We start from the raw sequence: 17,669 nt of genomic DNA, 5'->3' as shown, positions 1-17,669 counted from the left end.
ATGTGGCTATAGTGCACGAATGGGAGTAGAAAGAAGAAAAAAGCCAGACCTCATTTGTAGATCACACTAAGGACATGGTGAGAAGAGTTTAGATAATGACCTATTGAACGTTTATAAATAAGATTAAGATCATTCTGGCTGACAGAACTTAATGGTTTGGTTTTCCTCTATATGTATACAGTCTTAACAATCAGAAATGAGATGTTATACTCTTTCAAACATTGTCTGTTGCAATATCAGAGTAAACTTTTCTATTTTAAAAGATACTACACAATCATATGCTGCATGTTTTTCTAATGTCCTTTTTAATCTTCCATATTTCTTTTTAAAAATATTTCTCATACTATCTGCTTGATTCTATCATTACCTACATTTCTCTGCGTTACTCATTTTCAAGCAATGTACATCACAATTTGAATATTTTATAACAAGACTCTGCAAGGTGCTAATAAAATGCACATGAGCCAATAGCACACCAAAAAACCGGTGAAATTCATTGTTAAAAGATTATATTCCATAGTTTGGGTTTCCTATTTCTTGAATCTGTATTTATACACATATACACACACAATGAAGAAAAGTTAATGCAGAAACTCTGGCTTCATCCTGAGCTATTAAATTGTATGCATATTACTTTCTAATTTCTTTATCTGCCAGAGAAAGAATTTATGGCCCTTCCTTTCATATTTCATGAGGATATCAATAATAATGAATACTACCATTTACTTAATACCTGTTAATTAGCTGGGGAAGGTGGTGCTCATCTGTAATCTCAGTTACTCAGTAGGCCAAGGCAAGAGGATTACAAATTCAAGGCCAGCCTTGGCGACTTAGCAAGACCCTTTCTCAAAATAAAAATTAAAAAAAAAAAAAAAAAGGGTGGGGTGGGGATATAGTTCAGTGGTAGAGTACCTGGGTTCTTTCAATCCCCAGTATCACAGAGGAAGAAATACCTATTAGTTATCAGACAGTGAGTTAACCATATAATATAAATTATTTTTATCAACCCAATATCTCTGAAAAATAGGCATTATTCTTCCCATTTTAAAGGTGAGAAAACAGTTGCACAGAGTTTAGATGACTTGCCCAAGATTACAGAGCTAGAATTTAAGTCCAGTTCCATGTGTATGAAAACTGTGTCCACTATACTAAAATGCCTCAGACCATTAACAGATTTGGTTCATTAGAAATACCTGTCAGATATGAGATATTAAATCATAAAAATAAATTTTAAATAATACAAAAAGTTTTATTCAATTTTAATACCATGTACAACCAAAACATTAGCCATACACACATATTCTTATATTCCTCCCTTTGGCATAATAATTTGATTTCAATTTTTTTTGTATACTGGAGAAGAAAGGTTAAAAGGAAGCTGTAACAGATAATCACACTGTATTTAAGGCCCAAGTATTTTCATTCTGGGTCAAAGTTTTTTCCTACTTGATGCTTAGTGCACATATTTAATTGAATGAATTATCAGCAATTAGTTAATCGCTATTCACGCAAAACATTCTTGTCTCTCAAAGTTAAAACCTACGAATGGCCTAATGTGTTCCTGAATCAGAAAAACCTAACCTCTGATTAGAAACTATAAATGTCATTATTTCTCTGAACCTGAAAGGCAACAAGTCTGAAGAAATGCTTAATAATTTGTTCTAAGCAGAATATATACATCATACTGTGAACTCTTCCATCTAGGATTTTTCAGATAGCCAAGTCATCTACCAAAACACTATTTGAAGTCCAGATATTTAACAAAAACAAACTGCTGCCAGATCATCTTTATTTTCCTTAAATACACACAAGAGCACAAAATTCACTTATATATCATCATTATTTTACAAGTATAATACTAAGAATTCAAGTACAGTCAAGTGCAGATGTATTTCCTATATGTTAATATGTAAACATAAACTAATTATATACATCATGTGCCTTTGGCCCAGCTGCAAAATAAAAGACATCAAAAGAAACACTGCACTTGACTGTTCAATTGCATTCTTGAGAATTCGTACCAATGCCTATGTAGTTACAGTTGTAACTTTCGTATCACTTAATGTAAACACCCAAATAGACATTTCCTCCCCACTGGCAAATATCTCAAAAGTTAAAATTATTTCCGTTCTTAATGATAAAGTACTCAAAATCTTGTGTTTAATTCCTTAAAACAAACACTATTAGAGAACTTATTCCTAATCAAAGTTCTTCCTATGTCAAAATAGATATTATTTATAGGTTACACATATAGAAAACAAGAATGCTTTTTTTTAAAACTTTTAGAATAGACAAAAAAAAAATATCTAAAAGCTGTCTAAAGAGTGTGGATCTTTATGTATTCAAAAGGTTCTTAATTAACTGATACCAGTTGCTCTTAATACCCAGTAGCTATAACTCTTACACACTGAAATTGCTAGGCAATCTGAATTCAAATGATATCAAGCATATACTTAAAGGGGCAAAACAATTTTTAAGAAGTACCACAAAAAAGCAATAAATGACATCAATAAGACTACAAACATCCAGTTGAAGGCACGTGGAAGCATTTACTACTTTGTCATCAAAGATTCTCCACTTAGTTCAAGATCAGAAATAGAATCAGCTCTGGGAACTGTTGATTTGGCTTCATTTATTGAGGTTTCTTCATTCTCAGTCTCTTCTTTCTCCTCTGGTTCCTCTAAGCCAGATGCATTTTCAATCACTTGGTCCGTCTGCTCTATAGCTGATATTTTGTCATCTGTTTGCTCTGTATTATTATCTAGAATATCTTGTTCTTCTAAAGGTTCTGAAAAGATAAAGATTCAAGACTTCAGAATACCTAAATGTTAAAACCTCTAATTAACTAAAAGGTACACATACACATGGAAAACAGTAGAATGGCCTAATATTACTCTTACAATCTTTTAAAAGAGGTACTTAAATCTCTATAGGATACCATTTGAGTTAGTATGACTGAAGAATAGCCCCTAATCACACGTCACATATTTTTATACAAAATAAACTCCTGAAGATACATTTTTAAGTTAAATGTCCAAAACTCAAAGTTCCAACAAAATTATGTAGTATAGGACAAGTGTCCAACAAGCAAATGTATGCGTTCTCAGGTTGTGGGTTATGTTTTCTGAAGAAACTGTTTCCCCTGTACCCAAGAAACTCTGTAAGCAATGTTCAAATAAGTACTTCTGTATTTGTATTGTGCATACATATGTATGTATGACAATGTTTTTCTCCAAAAGCATGCCAAGTCTCCCCTTCTCCTCAGCAAGGTAAGTCTTTAGTATTGAAATTTCTCTCTAGCATGCTAGAGAGAGAAAACAGATGTTTTTCTTTGTTTTGTTTTTTTCAATCTTGTCTTAAAAACTGTCTTGGTCTCTACCTAAAAAATGTATTCCCTTTAAATTTTCTTTTTGAGTTTTATTAAATTTAAACCTCTTAATAATAATTGAATAATAACAATTTTATTAATTAAGCTGTCTAATTCTTTAAAGTTTAAAAAACAGAATGGAGGAAAGGAATAACAGGAGCAGACAAGCTTTGGGCTACCCAGTTTCCAAGTCAAAGAGAAAAATCTAGTTTTGAGGTATTTCTTTTTGTTTTTGAAATAAACAGTAATTAATATTCTTGCTAAGAGAAATACACTTAAAACCACATAAGCTAAGCAAAAAAGCAAATTTTCTACTTCATTGAAGATTCCTTATGATATATTGTAAATAATACTGATTCAAAAAAATCTGGAGGGAAGGCCAGTCTATTGGCAAAAAGTTCTAGTTAAATTCCTTGCATGGTATAAACCAAAGTTTGCAAACTAAATAAATAGAATAGTTCTACAAAGAATTATGTTATATACACTCACTTTAACATGGAAGTCTTAGAAATTCATGGTTTTACCATAACAGTTTCAATAAAGACCAATTATTCCTTTCTCACATGCTCTATGCCAAGACTTTAAAAATATTTTTAAAGTATTATTTTCTTAAACATATGGACCCTGGACTCTGGTTTACAGAATTAATAACTAACTTCTTCCTCTTTATATATGGAATAAAAGGCCTAAATTCCAGAGATAGTGACATTCAACTTAATGAGATCTTACTGTACAATAATTTCATGTGATCACAAAAAGTAGTGGGGCATATTCATAAATCATACTTGTGACAAATATCATAAAAATTCTACTTGTATCTTAATACAAAACTTAAAATAATATCACTGCACCACTGGGAATCTTAACAAAACTCCAATGTAGAAAAGCAGCAAGTTATTCAAATTTTGTTTTTTGAGTGCTCTAGGACACACAAGAAACAGGGAGAAACAGCAAATGAAACTCTATAGACATGTACAAATTATTTTTGCTACAAAGACAAGCAAGTTCTTCTGCAGAAAACCTTAGGAACTGCCAACCATCTACCCTCACAAAAATAATCCAGTGTAGAATTTTAAGAGTCATAGTTTTCCACAACTCTCTGGCCGTAGAGCAATACCTACTTGGCAAGAACTTTCCAGTGTATTTAGTAAATGTTTAGTAAGCCTTCTGAAATAAACTAATAAAATCACTCAAAGTGAAACAAGGAAAAGACAGAATCTAGGATGCAATAGTAAATAAGTAAATATAGGACACACAAAATCATATTCTGACAGACTGCCTCAATATTGTACTAAAATGGGAGAGGTATCAAAGTTCATGGTTTATTATATTAAAGTGTTGATATTATTTTTTTCAAAAACATGCTCTACTAGTCAAAGCCAATTTAAAAATTCTAGGTTCATAAAAAAACAGTTAATACCAAAAGGAGAATTATAATACTGAAATTGTTAAGTGTCTATAATACATGAATTCAAAGAAATACAATGAGCTGGCACAATTAGAAAACATGACACACAAAATTTCCAGGCAATAGTGTATTTCAGAGAACATATAGAACACTAAAAAATTGGTGAAATAATGAGAGGGGTTTGAGAATGATCCAAGAGCCCATTAATAATTACTTTTGTTCCCTGGGGTTGTATTATAGTTTGGAACTGAAATGTCCCCCAAAAGCTCATATGTTGAAATCATGGTCTCCAATGAAGCAAGGTTCAGAGCTAGGCTTTTAGGAAGTGACTGGATCATGAAGACTGATAGCTGAATGGACTACTAGGAAGTGGGAAGAAAATGGGTCACTGGGTGCATGTCTTGAAGTATTTATCTTCTCCCAGACCCTTCTTCCTTATCTGTCTGCTTCCCAGCTGCCATGAGCTGAGCAGCTTTCCTTTGCCATGCCCTTCCACCATGATGTTCTGCTTCACCTAAGAAATATAGCTGGCTGACTATGGATTCAACTCTCTGAAATAGTGAGCCAAAATAAATCTTTCCTCCTCTAAGTTGTTTTGGTCACAGCAACAAAAAATTAATAGAGGTTGATTTGCAGGAAAACAGTAAAGTTACAAAAAGTTGGTATGTGACATGCCTTATAATGCAGACTTCAGTTACTCTAAATGAGATAGGTATTTGATGTTTAGAAGCCAATTCCATTTTGTAAGAAATCATACAAACAATATCTAAATGCATTAGATATAAAATATTAACAAAAAATTTCATATTAATTTAATAATTAATCTCAGACATAATAGTAGGACTATTTTATGTCTCAAACTACTTATTTTCTATAGGAGGGCATCATTCACTTAGTCTAATAAAATCAATATTTTTTTTCATGAAGTTGTAGTTAAAAATAGCTTACTAGTATAACTATATATTATAAAAGATGTTACTATTTGGCAGTAAAATACTAAAAAAGAAACCAGTCTTTGTGTTCATACTAAAAAAACAGGACTACTTTTCCTTGTATGGCCCAATTTAAGACTAAGAGCTGGTAACAACTACCTTACCAACCTAATTCTATCTGTAAGAAATGTTCAAAGAAACATCAACATCTATAATGCCAAAAAACCATTATACCACAGTATGATAAAAACAAATGATCTACAGAATTTCCTTCTCCACTCTTGTCCTCCACCCCCACCCCCAATATTCTTGAGAGAAGTTTTTTCTACCAAATGGTAACAATTGGCAACCAATTGGGCAAAATCTCAACTCAGCTAGATAACTCAAATTTATAAAACTGAATGAAAAATTGTATAACAAATACCACTGCCTTATCTATAAACCATGCAAAAACATGTAAGAACTTCATAATGCCTTTAGGTTTTTATCCTAGTTCTTAAAAGAATAATTTTGTAAGAAAATTTAAAAATACTAATTTATTTTTGCCTAACACATTAAAATTACATATCAATTTATTAAACTTTGAAGATTTATAGTAAGATTATTTTATATTTTATTATAACAACCTTCATTTATTTTTGCCTTGCTAACATATTAGTGTTCACTATATGTGTAAACTACAAACTTACTCAAAGAATGTCATTAAATTAAAATTGACAATTGTCTTTGAACAAGACAGTTTTTATAAGATTTTCCTGCCTTCAGGAAAACCATCAACTTTATATTTAAGGAAGAACCCAGCCCAACCCAATGACTCAGTGAATAAAATTTAATTAAATTATAACCACTTATGGGAAAATAGCTAGTATTCAACTTAAAAAGTTTTATTATTAAGAAGTGATCTCAATTTAAACTATTATGTGAAGGGGTTTTAGAAAAAAAAAAAAAGTAAGACAGCCCAAAGATCTTTGTGTCTTAAACAAACATATGAGAATATACTATAGGCAAGTTTACATTCTGAGAAAACTGAACATAATTAAATATAAACAAAGGCATAAGATTTTAGGACCTGATGAAAATTTTCATTATCAAATAGTTCTATTTCCTGTAGCATAATAACAAAACTACTAAAACCAGAACTTTCCCTTATTCAACATAACCTAATGGTAACAGTATTTGCATAAAAGAAATAGAAACCAGATTATCAAGATGAATTTAATTTTGTATAAATTTTACTATTTTTAATAGTATTGATTAGATGCCATAAGTTTTATTAGTAAGTTATTCCAGTTGAATAAAAATTGTTTTCCACTAAAGTAATTACATGAAAACTTCTAAAATAATTTTATGAGACCTATACAAACACAACTGAGCAATGAAAACACAATATTAAAAATTTTTAAACATGTTGGCAAAAAAAAAAAAGTCACCGTACTTGCATACTAACAATGTAGAAAAACATAGTATTCTAATGATTACCATATCTAACAAAAAGAATGCTACATATCAGATATCTTAGAAAGCACATTTTTTTTAACAAAGTCAAAACTTTAGGATAAACCACATTAATATTACCTAGCAAAGATTTCAATATTACTGTACTATCATTTAATCATAAAAGAAATTGAGGAATCTAAAAGCAGTTCATTTTTTGGCATACCATATCTAGTACGCTCCCAGACAAAAAAGATAATCCATATCCCTAATTTCTTGTTTTTTTCTTATTTGTCACCAAAGCATCTGGATACATAAGTTCTGGCGGGGCAGGGGGGGATTACTTTTAGAAATTACTTCTATCTAGTAATTTAAATGATCAATTAATGCAAGAAATTTCTTCTAAGTCTCTTTGATGAAAACTTTCCAAAATTCCATATGTTGTTCTAAAGAGTGATACAAAGATTGTAAGAGCCACGTGAATCATCCTAAATAAAATCTTCTAATATCAGAATCCAAACAAAACTCAATTTCGAACTCTTGTGTCACAGATTGGGAAAAAAATTTTTTTAAAGGTTCTTCTACTAATTTTAGATCATTCATATAAATGGTTACTGATAGTTGTTGAAGGAAGAGTTCAGACAGAAGAAAGTTACTTTTTGAGTCCACCTGTAAACATGATAATTTAACCTCTACAGTTCCTGCTACTATCAAGAAGCTATTTCAATATTTTACAATTATAAAAATTAAAGCAAGGAAGTTTTTTTCAGTCAACTTTATACATCATTGAAAAATTTAGAAATCAAAACTCTAAGCTCCCAGCTAACATTAGCTGCTGCTACACAGAGCAAATCATTGAGATGACATAGTCTTATTTAATAGTTCAATTTAATTGTAAGGGTACACCACAGGCATTCAAAACAAATGCAGCTTCACTTGTTCACCAAAAATACTTCCAGAAATTACTTAAGAAATCCAGCTTGCAACTCATAACTGTATCATAGTATGGCAATAAGAGTCTTGGAAAAAACTTTCAATCTTCTGGATAGCCAAAGAAGAAAAAGGTGCTTGTAGCCACTTTGATGAATCCGTAGAGAAGTACTACTACTCAGACCCTGCCTCAAGTTTGATCTTCAACTATTACCATTACCTTATTGGGGTTGAATTTGAGCCAGTTAGACTTCATTCCGGAGATTTCAGACAGAAAATGAGACATCTGGGATATTGTTCCTCCTAGATTAGATGAGAAGGAAAGGTATAGCTGGATGTTTGCTAACTATCTATCTTGACCTTAGCAGAGAAGATAAAGCATGGGACCCATTATCAAGATTTTTATTTCACGTGCTGCTTTTTCTTATCTTTTCTTCCTTTTCTTAATCCCAACTACTGGCTTTTGAATATTCACTTTAGCTTTCATAAGCAAGTTTACTCATGGAAAAGACTTCATTTTTTTCCTTTAGGCATCTTCAGTATGAAATCCTTTAATTTTCAGTTCCAAGAGATTGCAATGGCAAGGCTGATGATTTGCTTGTAACAGCATGCAGCTCAGAGCGTGACTTTTAAGCGGGGGGAAAAAAATTGACCATGTGTTTGGAGTTGATGTTGTAGACTTGGAGAAGATGAATGCATTGATTCGATGTTGGAAGTATACAGGTCTCTGTCATAACTATCTGTATTGAAATTTGTTTAGGTATTTGTTAGTAAGCCAAAAGCCAAGCCTAATTCAACACGCATATTTTAGATTCATTCTTCAAAGTCTAAAAATATTCTCAAATCTTACATAAAACTGTCAGATCTTTGATCTATATAAATGTTCACAAAACTTCCTCAAGAATTCCTAAAGCAGAATTGCAAGATGAATTCTAAAATACAAGTTCTGATAAAGTCTGTCTCTGTAAAATAAGGTTGAATTTATATCAAAGACTGTTAATCTCATAGACCTCTATAAATTGTTTCAATGAAACACAGTCCTGTTGACATAGTCATTCAAAAAATACAAACACAACTTTTCAATTCCAAAGTTTCCTGCTTTCCAGTAATTTCTACCAATTCAAGTGGTAGACACCTATCTACTTTACCACTTTAATCCCAAATTTTCAAAGTATTTCATAATTATAAATAATTGTTTCATAATTCTAGTAATCTAATTTACTCAGATAAATTTTTCAATGATCCCATGAACACATCACCAGTCAAATTAGTTTTAGAAAAGTTTACTCCATAAACAATATTTATCTAATTGGTGCTATATGCTGCATATCACAATATAACCTGGATTTTAAAACTGAAACACATCATACCACTTACATAGGAGGCCATTAGAGCAAAACTGACATGTGCATGCTGCAAAATCTGGTAAATTAATCCACTGTTATCTCTAAGCATTATGTTTTTATTATGGTTAAACAGCATACATTATTAGTAAGAGACAAAAAAAAATTTAATTCACATATTCATACCTTCACTGAGCTGGTTCTCTGATGAAAGCATACTTCCTGATGGTAAGGGACCAACTGAACTTGAACCTTCCACTCCCTGCCTCTTCTCAAAACTAAACTCTGGAAGCCTTGGAGCCTGGGGTCTGGTTTTTCTTGCAGGATTCAGGAAAAAACAGTAGGCACATCGAAAAGCTGCAAATTTTTTTTTTTAAATAAGCAAAATCATAAACCAAAGAAAGTTCAAAGACTAATCAGATAATTCACAAGATTACTTTTGTAAACAAAGAACCGTTCAAAAGCTATTTATACAATTTGAAATTCATGTTGTTATTATTTTTATTTTTTATGGGCACTGGGGATTGAACCCAGGGGTGATAAACTACTGAGCCATATCGTTAACAGTTCTTATTTTTTGAGACAGGGTCTCACAAAGTTGCTTAAGGCCTCACTAAGTTGCTGAGGCTGGCTCTGAACCTGTGATCCTCCTGTCTCAGCCACCTGAGCTGCTGGGATTACAAGTGTGTGCCACCACGTCCAGAAGATTCATGTTATTTTAATCACATCATGGTAAGTTTTCTAAACAAAGTTATTTTAAAACATACCTCCTATTATTATTAGAATGAGAATATTGATTCCAAAGCAGAAAAGACTATACTACTAATGATTTAAATATATTACTGAATTTGTATTTCTAGTCAACAGAACATTAGATATTCTAAAATCTAGATCCCTGTTTATTTGCCCAAGAAAATGCAGTATGTCATATTTCAGAATCAAAATTTATAACAAATATTTGATACATGTCTGCACAAGAGAATCATCTGGGAACTTGAAAGAAAATGCTGATGCTTAGACCCCAATTAAATTGGATTCTTTGTTGGTGGGTCCGAGGCATCATAATTTTTTAAAAACTTTTGGGTGATTCTGAAGCACATTTAGTTTGAGAAAAACTCACTTAGTCACTGTATATTATATGAAGAAGAAACCTTAGTTGTCTTCCCTGCTTTGCTCTGGGTATTAAATAAAGACAATATGCCCAGCCAATGTATACAAAGACAAAATCTAAAATAAAATGGCATTGCATAGGAAGTGGCATAGAGTAAAATACTTGAGTAAAATATATGTCTCACTGCCCAATAATTCTTACCAATGTATTCAAATTCTTCCTTCAAAGCCATGCCATTATGAGAAAAACACTGCTGACATATAAGAGCATACCTACACCAAAAGGAAAAATAAACATACCAGTCACAAAAACAGGCAAAGTCACGGGAAAGGCTATTTTAGCCATCATGGCTAATTTATATTTTAAAACAACTAAACATGCTATAATAGATTAGATACTATTTAGAATATCATAAACAATACTCCTTAAAAGCCTAAGTTAATCTAAGCCAAAGTCTCAACCTTTTTAAAAGATAATTCATATATCAAATTAAAAATAAAGTGAAGAAATCCTTATTAAGTCAGCAGAAACATATCTGATAACAGTACACTTAAATTCCAGTGTTTCCCAATGTATATTCTTGGGGGTCATAGTTTCCAAATTTGTAGTCAAATATGTTTGGAAAAGATGGAACCCTCTTGAAGATTCACAATGAATATAATTAAAACCTCTGAGAAATCTTGCAATAAAAAATACATTTAATTTTATGTAATTTAGTCCAAAGTTAACTTCTAGACAACATCATTCCTATACTTTTCTGTTACACTTAAAAATCTACTATATATATTGTCTGCTCTCTGAACATCTACTCAACAAATAGTTGGTTCAATCCAAAGTAATTCTGTTCTAAATAATATATAATTTATTTGTTAACATTAAACTCCGGTATCTTCTATTAAAATGATAATATTAACTCATAAAGTTGTATCTACTCTACTATCCAATGAATACTTTAAGTTTATGCTAAGACAACTGCTCTGCTCACGTCACATCTATCTTCCTAGAGTTATAATTAAGATAATAATTGGAAAAATATTTTGATAACTTTAAGTGCTAAGTACACGTAAATGATTTTCATTATCATTAAAACCATTACCATCACCATGTCCAGTAATGACATCTACAAAAATCCATTTTTACAACCTACCAGGTTTTCATTATTTTTGTGATTCAAGTTTAAACATTTCAAAGAAAGAATTCCAGTTCTATAAAATTAATCTTTTGGGAGAGTTAATTTCAATTTTTTACAAATGGATCTTATTTACACTACTTTGTCCAAATTCCTAGTAAAACACAACTGAACACATATTATTTTATACAAAACTCTATTATGTTCTAAAAATCAGGAAATGGGAGCCACAAAAGTATAACAGCTTGTGTGTATACACACACATCCATACCAATATTTTCATCTTCCTTTATCTACCACCCAAGCAAACATTACCTGTTCTGTGGACCATCACCAACTAAATATTCAACAATCCTATCCAGAGCACCTCGTTCTCGGGGAAGAATGGGTCTTGCCAAAGGTGGACCTGGAGGATGAAGGCCTATTAAATAAATAAATATGCACAAATAAAATTTATATGAATAAGATACAAATAAAATTTAATTCAATTACCAAGAACTACGTATGCTTGCTAGAACTCTTTTGGAAGATTTTAACAAAACAGTAAAATATTAATTCTTATAAATCTCTATAAAACACTTAAATTTTCATTAAAAATAATATACTACAAAAATAACTATTTAAATATATGCTATATCAGCAACATAATTAGGAGATAAAACTACGTAAGATTCTGTACAAACTAATTTTTAACACACCCAAACTCTTAAAGCCCTGTAAAAATAAATTAGAAGACTTCCATTTTATATTCTAAAAGAGTAACAAGGATAAGATTTACCACCCCACCTAAAATACTATGCAAAATATAGGAACTAACAGACTATTAAAAACACAAGATAACAGGCTATGTAAGTTAATGTTTCTTTAGTGACTAAAACAAAATATGCCCAACAATTGCCTCAGTTTACTGCCTACAGGGTTTCCAGGAAGTGCGGCAAGGAAAGTAAAACCAGAGAAAGTACAGCAGTTACAGCAGTTCCCAGAGTTGAGAAGAGAGTACTGGAACTCTGGGGAAGCCAGGGCAGCTCGGGTTCATGTGAAAGAGTACCAAAGAAGGGAGATGGCACAAAGATAGAATACTTAAAGATCTTCAAGAGGGTCTCCCAGACTACTAGGCAGATTAATGACCAGTGCATGCATGTGAGGAAACTACCTCAGACTAGAAGAGCCAACCAAAAAGATGAAAGAAATCAGTACTCACAAGGACAAAAATTACTGCCTATTAAAATAGCTACAGTGGAAAATGTAACACACAGGTCAATGGGCAAAGTATTCAGAAGAGTTTTGTGGAGGAATAAAAAAAGTTTACATTGTCTGGCACCAAATCAAAAATTACTAGCCATGCAAATAAACAATAAAGTAACACCCATTAATAAGAAAAATTAACCAAAACTGGCCCAGAAATTGACAGCTGACTGGTCAGCAAAAACATAAAAAACTTATTTTGTCTTATCTTCCACGTTTGAGAATCTAGAGGAAAGATTCAGTATGTTAAGTAGAGACTGGAAAAAAATTAAAACATCTAAACTCAACTTCTTCAAATAAAAATTACAATGTCTAGGATGAACATTTTACAGGAAAGAGATGAACAGCAATTTAGGTATTGCATAAAAAAAAATATTGGTCAACTTGAGGATGTAGCAATAGAAACCATACAAAGAATTTTAAGGGAAAAAAACATCAGCAAGTTGTGGGACAACCTCAAGCAGATATAGATATAAAATATACACTCAAAACTGAAAGAATTTATCACTAGTAGAACTACTTTATAAGAAACAACAAAAATCAGGCAGACAGAAAGTGACAACAGACAAAAAGCTGCTATGTGAAGGAATAAGATGCATCTGCAAAGGTTACCATGTGGGTAAACAAGGACACTTTTTATTATTTGAGTCCTTTTAAAAGATAATTTACTATTTAAAGGAAAAATAATAATTTATTATGGGATTATAATATACATAGAAGTAAAATGTGTAACAATAAAAGAACAAAGACCAGAAGAGAAGCAAAGCACAAGCAAATTGTTGTTAGATTCTCAAAACTATATGTGAAATGGTATCATATCATTTGAAAGGGTTTGTGATAAATTAAAGATATACACTACAAACCCCAAAACAACCATTAAAAGAACACAAAAAAGTATTATAACCAATAAGACAGCCAATAAGATTAAATGAAATTATAAAAGCTAACCCAAAAAAAGGCGGAAAAAGAGAAAAGGGTAACAGAAAACAGAAGGGAAAAACAAAAAAACTCAGATGGAACATTTGAACTCAAACCCAAACATGTAAACATATAAATCATTATATTAAATTTATGTGACCTGAATATCATCTTAATGAAGAAACAGATTATAAGAATGGATAAAAATCAAAAAGAAATAGATAAATACACAATTTTACTTGAAGATTAATATTTTTCTCAATAATTGATAAAGTAAGCAGACAGGAAAAAAAATCAGGAATAATACAGAACACTTGAACAACTACTAACTTCACCTAACTGACATTTATACCTGCTGCTCTACCTAAAAGGGACACACTGTATATTCTTTTCAAGAAAACATTTACCCATATATGACATTCTGGACATAAAACAAGTCAGAGTATATTTAAGAAGATTCAAAGCATACAAAATATGTCTTCTGGCCACAACAGAAATTAGGAATCAGCAACAGAAAAACATTTGAAAAATCACTAAATATTTGGAGGCTAAATAACTTACATCTAAAGTAACCCAGGAGTCAAAGCAAAAAAATCAAAAGTATTATAAAGTATTTTATATAATACTTTATAAAGTATTTTAACCAAAAAAAATTTAAAATTTTGATATACAGTTAAAGTAGTACTTAAAGGAAAATTTATAACACTAAAACCTGTTTTTAAGAAGATACGTTCAAAATCCATGATTTTGGCTTCATTCACAACTTCAGTTTCTACCTTAAAAAACTAAAAAAGAAGAGCCAGGCATGGTAGCACATGACTGTAATCCCAGTGACTCAGGAGAATGAGGCAGGAAGATCGCAAGCCAGCCTCAGCAACTTAGTGAGAGGCCCTAAGCAACTTAGCAAGACCCTGTCTCAAACAACAAGCAAACAAAAAAGACCCTGTCTCAAAATAAAAAACGACTTGGGGATGTGGCTCAGTGTTGAAGCACCCTGGGCTCAATCCCCGGTACCAAAAAAAAAAAAAAAGAACAAAACTAAAAAGGAAGAGCAAATGAAACCCAAAGGAAACAGAATAGAATTTTAATAAAATAAAATATATAAAAATAATAGATAAAAGCTGGTTCCTTGAAAAGATTAATAAATTGACAAACTTGTAGCCAGACTAATCAGAGGGAAAGAGAAAACATTCCAAAACACTTGTATCAGAAGTGAGAGAAACAGAACTGTGGTTGTAGGTCAGTGGTAGAGCACTTGCCTAATACGTGTACACGGTACTAGATTTGATCCTTAGCACCACATAAAAATAAATAAAATAAAGGCATTCTGTCAATCTACAACTACAAAAAAAAAATTTTTAAAAAGAAGTGACAGAAACAGCATAACTCCAGATTGTAAAAATATTAAAAGAAATATTATGAACAACGTTATGGCAATAAATTCTAAAGTTAGATGTAACATTCCTTGAAAGACTACCAAACTACCAGATCTCACTCAAAAAGACACAAACTATTTGGTTTGCTAAAATTTTGTCAAGAATTGTTACATCTTGCACAAAACTCAACTCAAAATGGATCAAGGACCTAGGAATAAAACCAGAGACCCTGCATCTAATAGAAGAAAAAGCAGGCCCTAATCTCCATCATGTGAGTCTAGGCCCAACTTCCTTAATAAGAACTCCTATAGCACAAAAATTAAAACCAAGAATCAATAAATGGGATGGATTCAAACTAAAAAGTTTCTTCTCAGCAAAAGAAATAATCTGTGAGGTGAATGAAGAGCCTACATCTTGGGAGCAAATCTTTACCCCTCACACAGAGCACTAATCTCTAGGTTATATAAAGAACTCAAAAAGCTAAACACCAAAAAAACCCAAATAACCCAATCAATAAATGGGCCAAGGACCTGAACAGACACTTCTCAGAAGATGATATACAATCAATCAGCAAATATATGAAAAAATATTCATCATCGCTAGCAATTACAGAAATGCAAATCAAAACTACTCTAAGATTTCATCTCACTCCAGTCAGAATGGCAGCTATTATGAAGACAGACAAAAATAAGTGTTGGTGAGGATGTGGGGAAAAAGGTACACTCATATACTGCTGATGGGACTGCAAATTGGTGCAGCCAATATGGAAAGCAATATGGAGACTTGGAAAATTGGGAATGGAACCACCATATCACCCAGCTATCCCTCTCATGGGTCTATACCCAAAGGACTTAAAAACAGCATTCTACAGGAACACAGCCACATCAATGATTATAGCAGCACAATTCACAATAGCTAAACTGTGGAACCAACCTAGATGCCCTTCAAAACATGAATGGATTAAAAAAATGTGGCATATATACACAATGGAATATTACTCAACAATAAAAGAGAATAAAATGATGGCATTTGCAGGCAAATGGATGGAGTTGGAGAAGATAATGCTAAGTGAAGTTAGCCAATCCCAAAAAAACAAATGATGAATGTTTTCTCTGATATAAGGAGACTGATTCATAGTGGGGTAGGGAGGGGTAGCAAGGGAGAATAGATGAACTCTAGATAGGACAGAGGGGTGGGAGGGTAAAGGAGGGGCCTGGGGTTAAAAATAATGTTGGAATGTGATGATCATCATTATCTAAAGTACATGTACGAAGACAAGAATTGGTGTGAATATACTTTGTATACAATCAGAGATATGAAAAATTATGCTCTATGTGTAATATGAATTATAATGCATTACACTGTCATATGAACATTTTTAAAAATTTATTTTAAAAAATGAATAAATAAAAAAGGAAAAAAATCTGTTACATCTTGGGCTGGCGTAATAGCTCAGTGGTAGAGCACTTGCGTAGCATGTGTGAGGCACTGGATTCGATCCTTAGCACCACATAAAAATAAATAAAATGAAGGTATTATGTCTGTCTACAACTAAAAATATTTTTTAAAAAGAACTGCTGCATCTTATGTTCACATGTGATATTATTCTACAGTTTTTCTTTAAAAAACTGAATTTTCAGTGGGGAAAAAAAAGAAAGAAGATCCTTTTCCACAAAGGAAACACTAAGCCCGATGCTTCAATTGGTAAATTCTACCAAACATTTAAGGAAGAGGCAATACCAATTCCATACAAACTTATCCAGAAAACTAAAGAAGAGCTACGAGGCTAGTATTATTCTGATGCCAATACCAGACAAAAATATTAAAATTATTTATATATATATATAATACTATTAATTGGTCTGTAATATTAATATATATATTAATATTACAGACCAATATACCTTGACATAAACATTTTTAACTAAATGTTAGCAAACTGAAAACATAAGGACCAAGTGAGATCTATCCTAGGAAAGCAATGTGGTTGAACATTTAATGTTCAATATAATTCACTACATGAACAGATGCTAAAACAAAACAAACACAATATGAACATCTCAATAAATGCAAAAAAAAAAAGTATTTTAAAAACCCATCACTTATTACTAACAACTGAATTGGCACTTCCTCAACCTGATACTTATTTAAAAGCAAACACACAGAGCTAACATAATGTGAATGGTAAAGAAGAATTGCCTTTCCCTAAGATCAACACTAAGATAAGGATGTCTACTCTTCCTCACTTCTATTCAAGATTGTATTGAAGGTTCTAGCTAGAGTAATAGGGTAAGAGAAATAAATAAAGGAAGGCCAGATTGGAAAGGGAAAGTAGGACTTTCTTTATTCACTGACAATGTGTCTATCTAAGTAGAAAACACTGTTATCTATACAAAATCTACTAGAACTAATAGTGAGTTTAGGAAGGTTATAGGATATTAGATCAACATATAAAAATCAAGTATTTATATACTAA

At 31.7% G+C, this 17,669-nt stretch overlaps 1 protein-coding gene across 4 annotated transcripts in view; it reads right to left on the bottom strand.

Annotated features, from left to right (window-relative positions):
* Positions 1 to 1,228: 1,228 nt before the first annotated feature.
* Positions 1,229 to 17,669, bottom strand: part of Lnpk (lunapark, ER junction formation factor) — a 67,735-nt gene continuing 51,294 nt past the window's right edge. For 2 of the 4 annotated variants that reach the window (XM_027946075.2, XM_071619045.1), the window contains exons 10-13: positions 11,970 to 12,075; positions 10,727 to 10,797; positions 9,601 to 9,771; positions 1,757 to 2,788 (exon numbers count right to left, since the gene is read on the bottom strand). In XM_027946075.2, the coding sequence (XP_027801876.1) occupies positions 2,553 to 2,788; positions 9,601 to 9,771; positions 10,727 to 10,797; positions 11,970 to 12,075 (584 nt within the window). In that variant the 3' untranslated portion in view covers positions 1,757 to 2,552. Of the gene's footprint in view, positions 2,789 to 8,291; positions 8,375 to 9,600; positions 9,772 to 10,726; positions 10,798 to 11,969; positions 12,076 to 17,669 lie in introns of all 4 variants that reach the window. The other 2 variants (XM_071619047.1, XM_071619046.1) reach the window with 2 other exon arrangements.

Source organism: Marmota flaviventris, chromosome 11 (assembly GCF_047511675.1).
Source record: "Marmota flaviventris isolate mMarFla1 chromosome 11, mMarFla1.hap1, whole genome shotgun sequence".
Lineage (NCBI taxonomy): Eukaryota > Metazoa > Chordata > Mammalia > Rodentia > Sciuridae > Marmota > Marmota flaviventris.
This window is presented reverse-complemented; position numbering and strand designations above follow the sequence as displayed.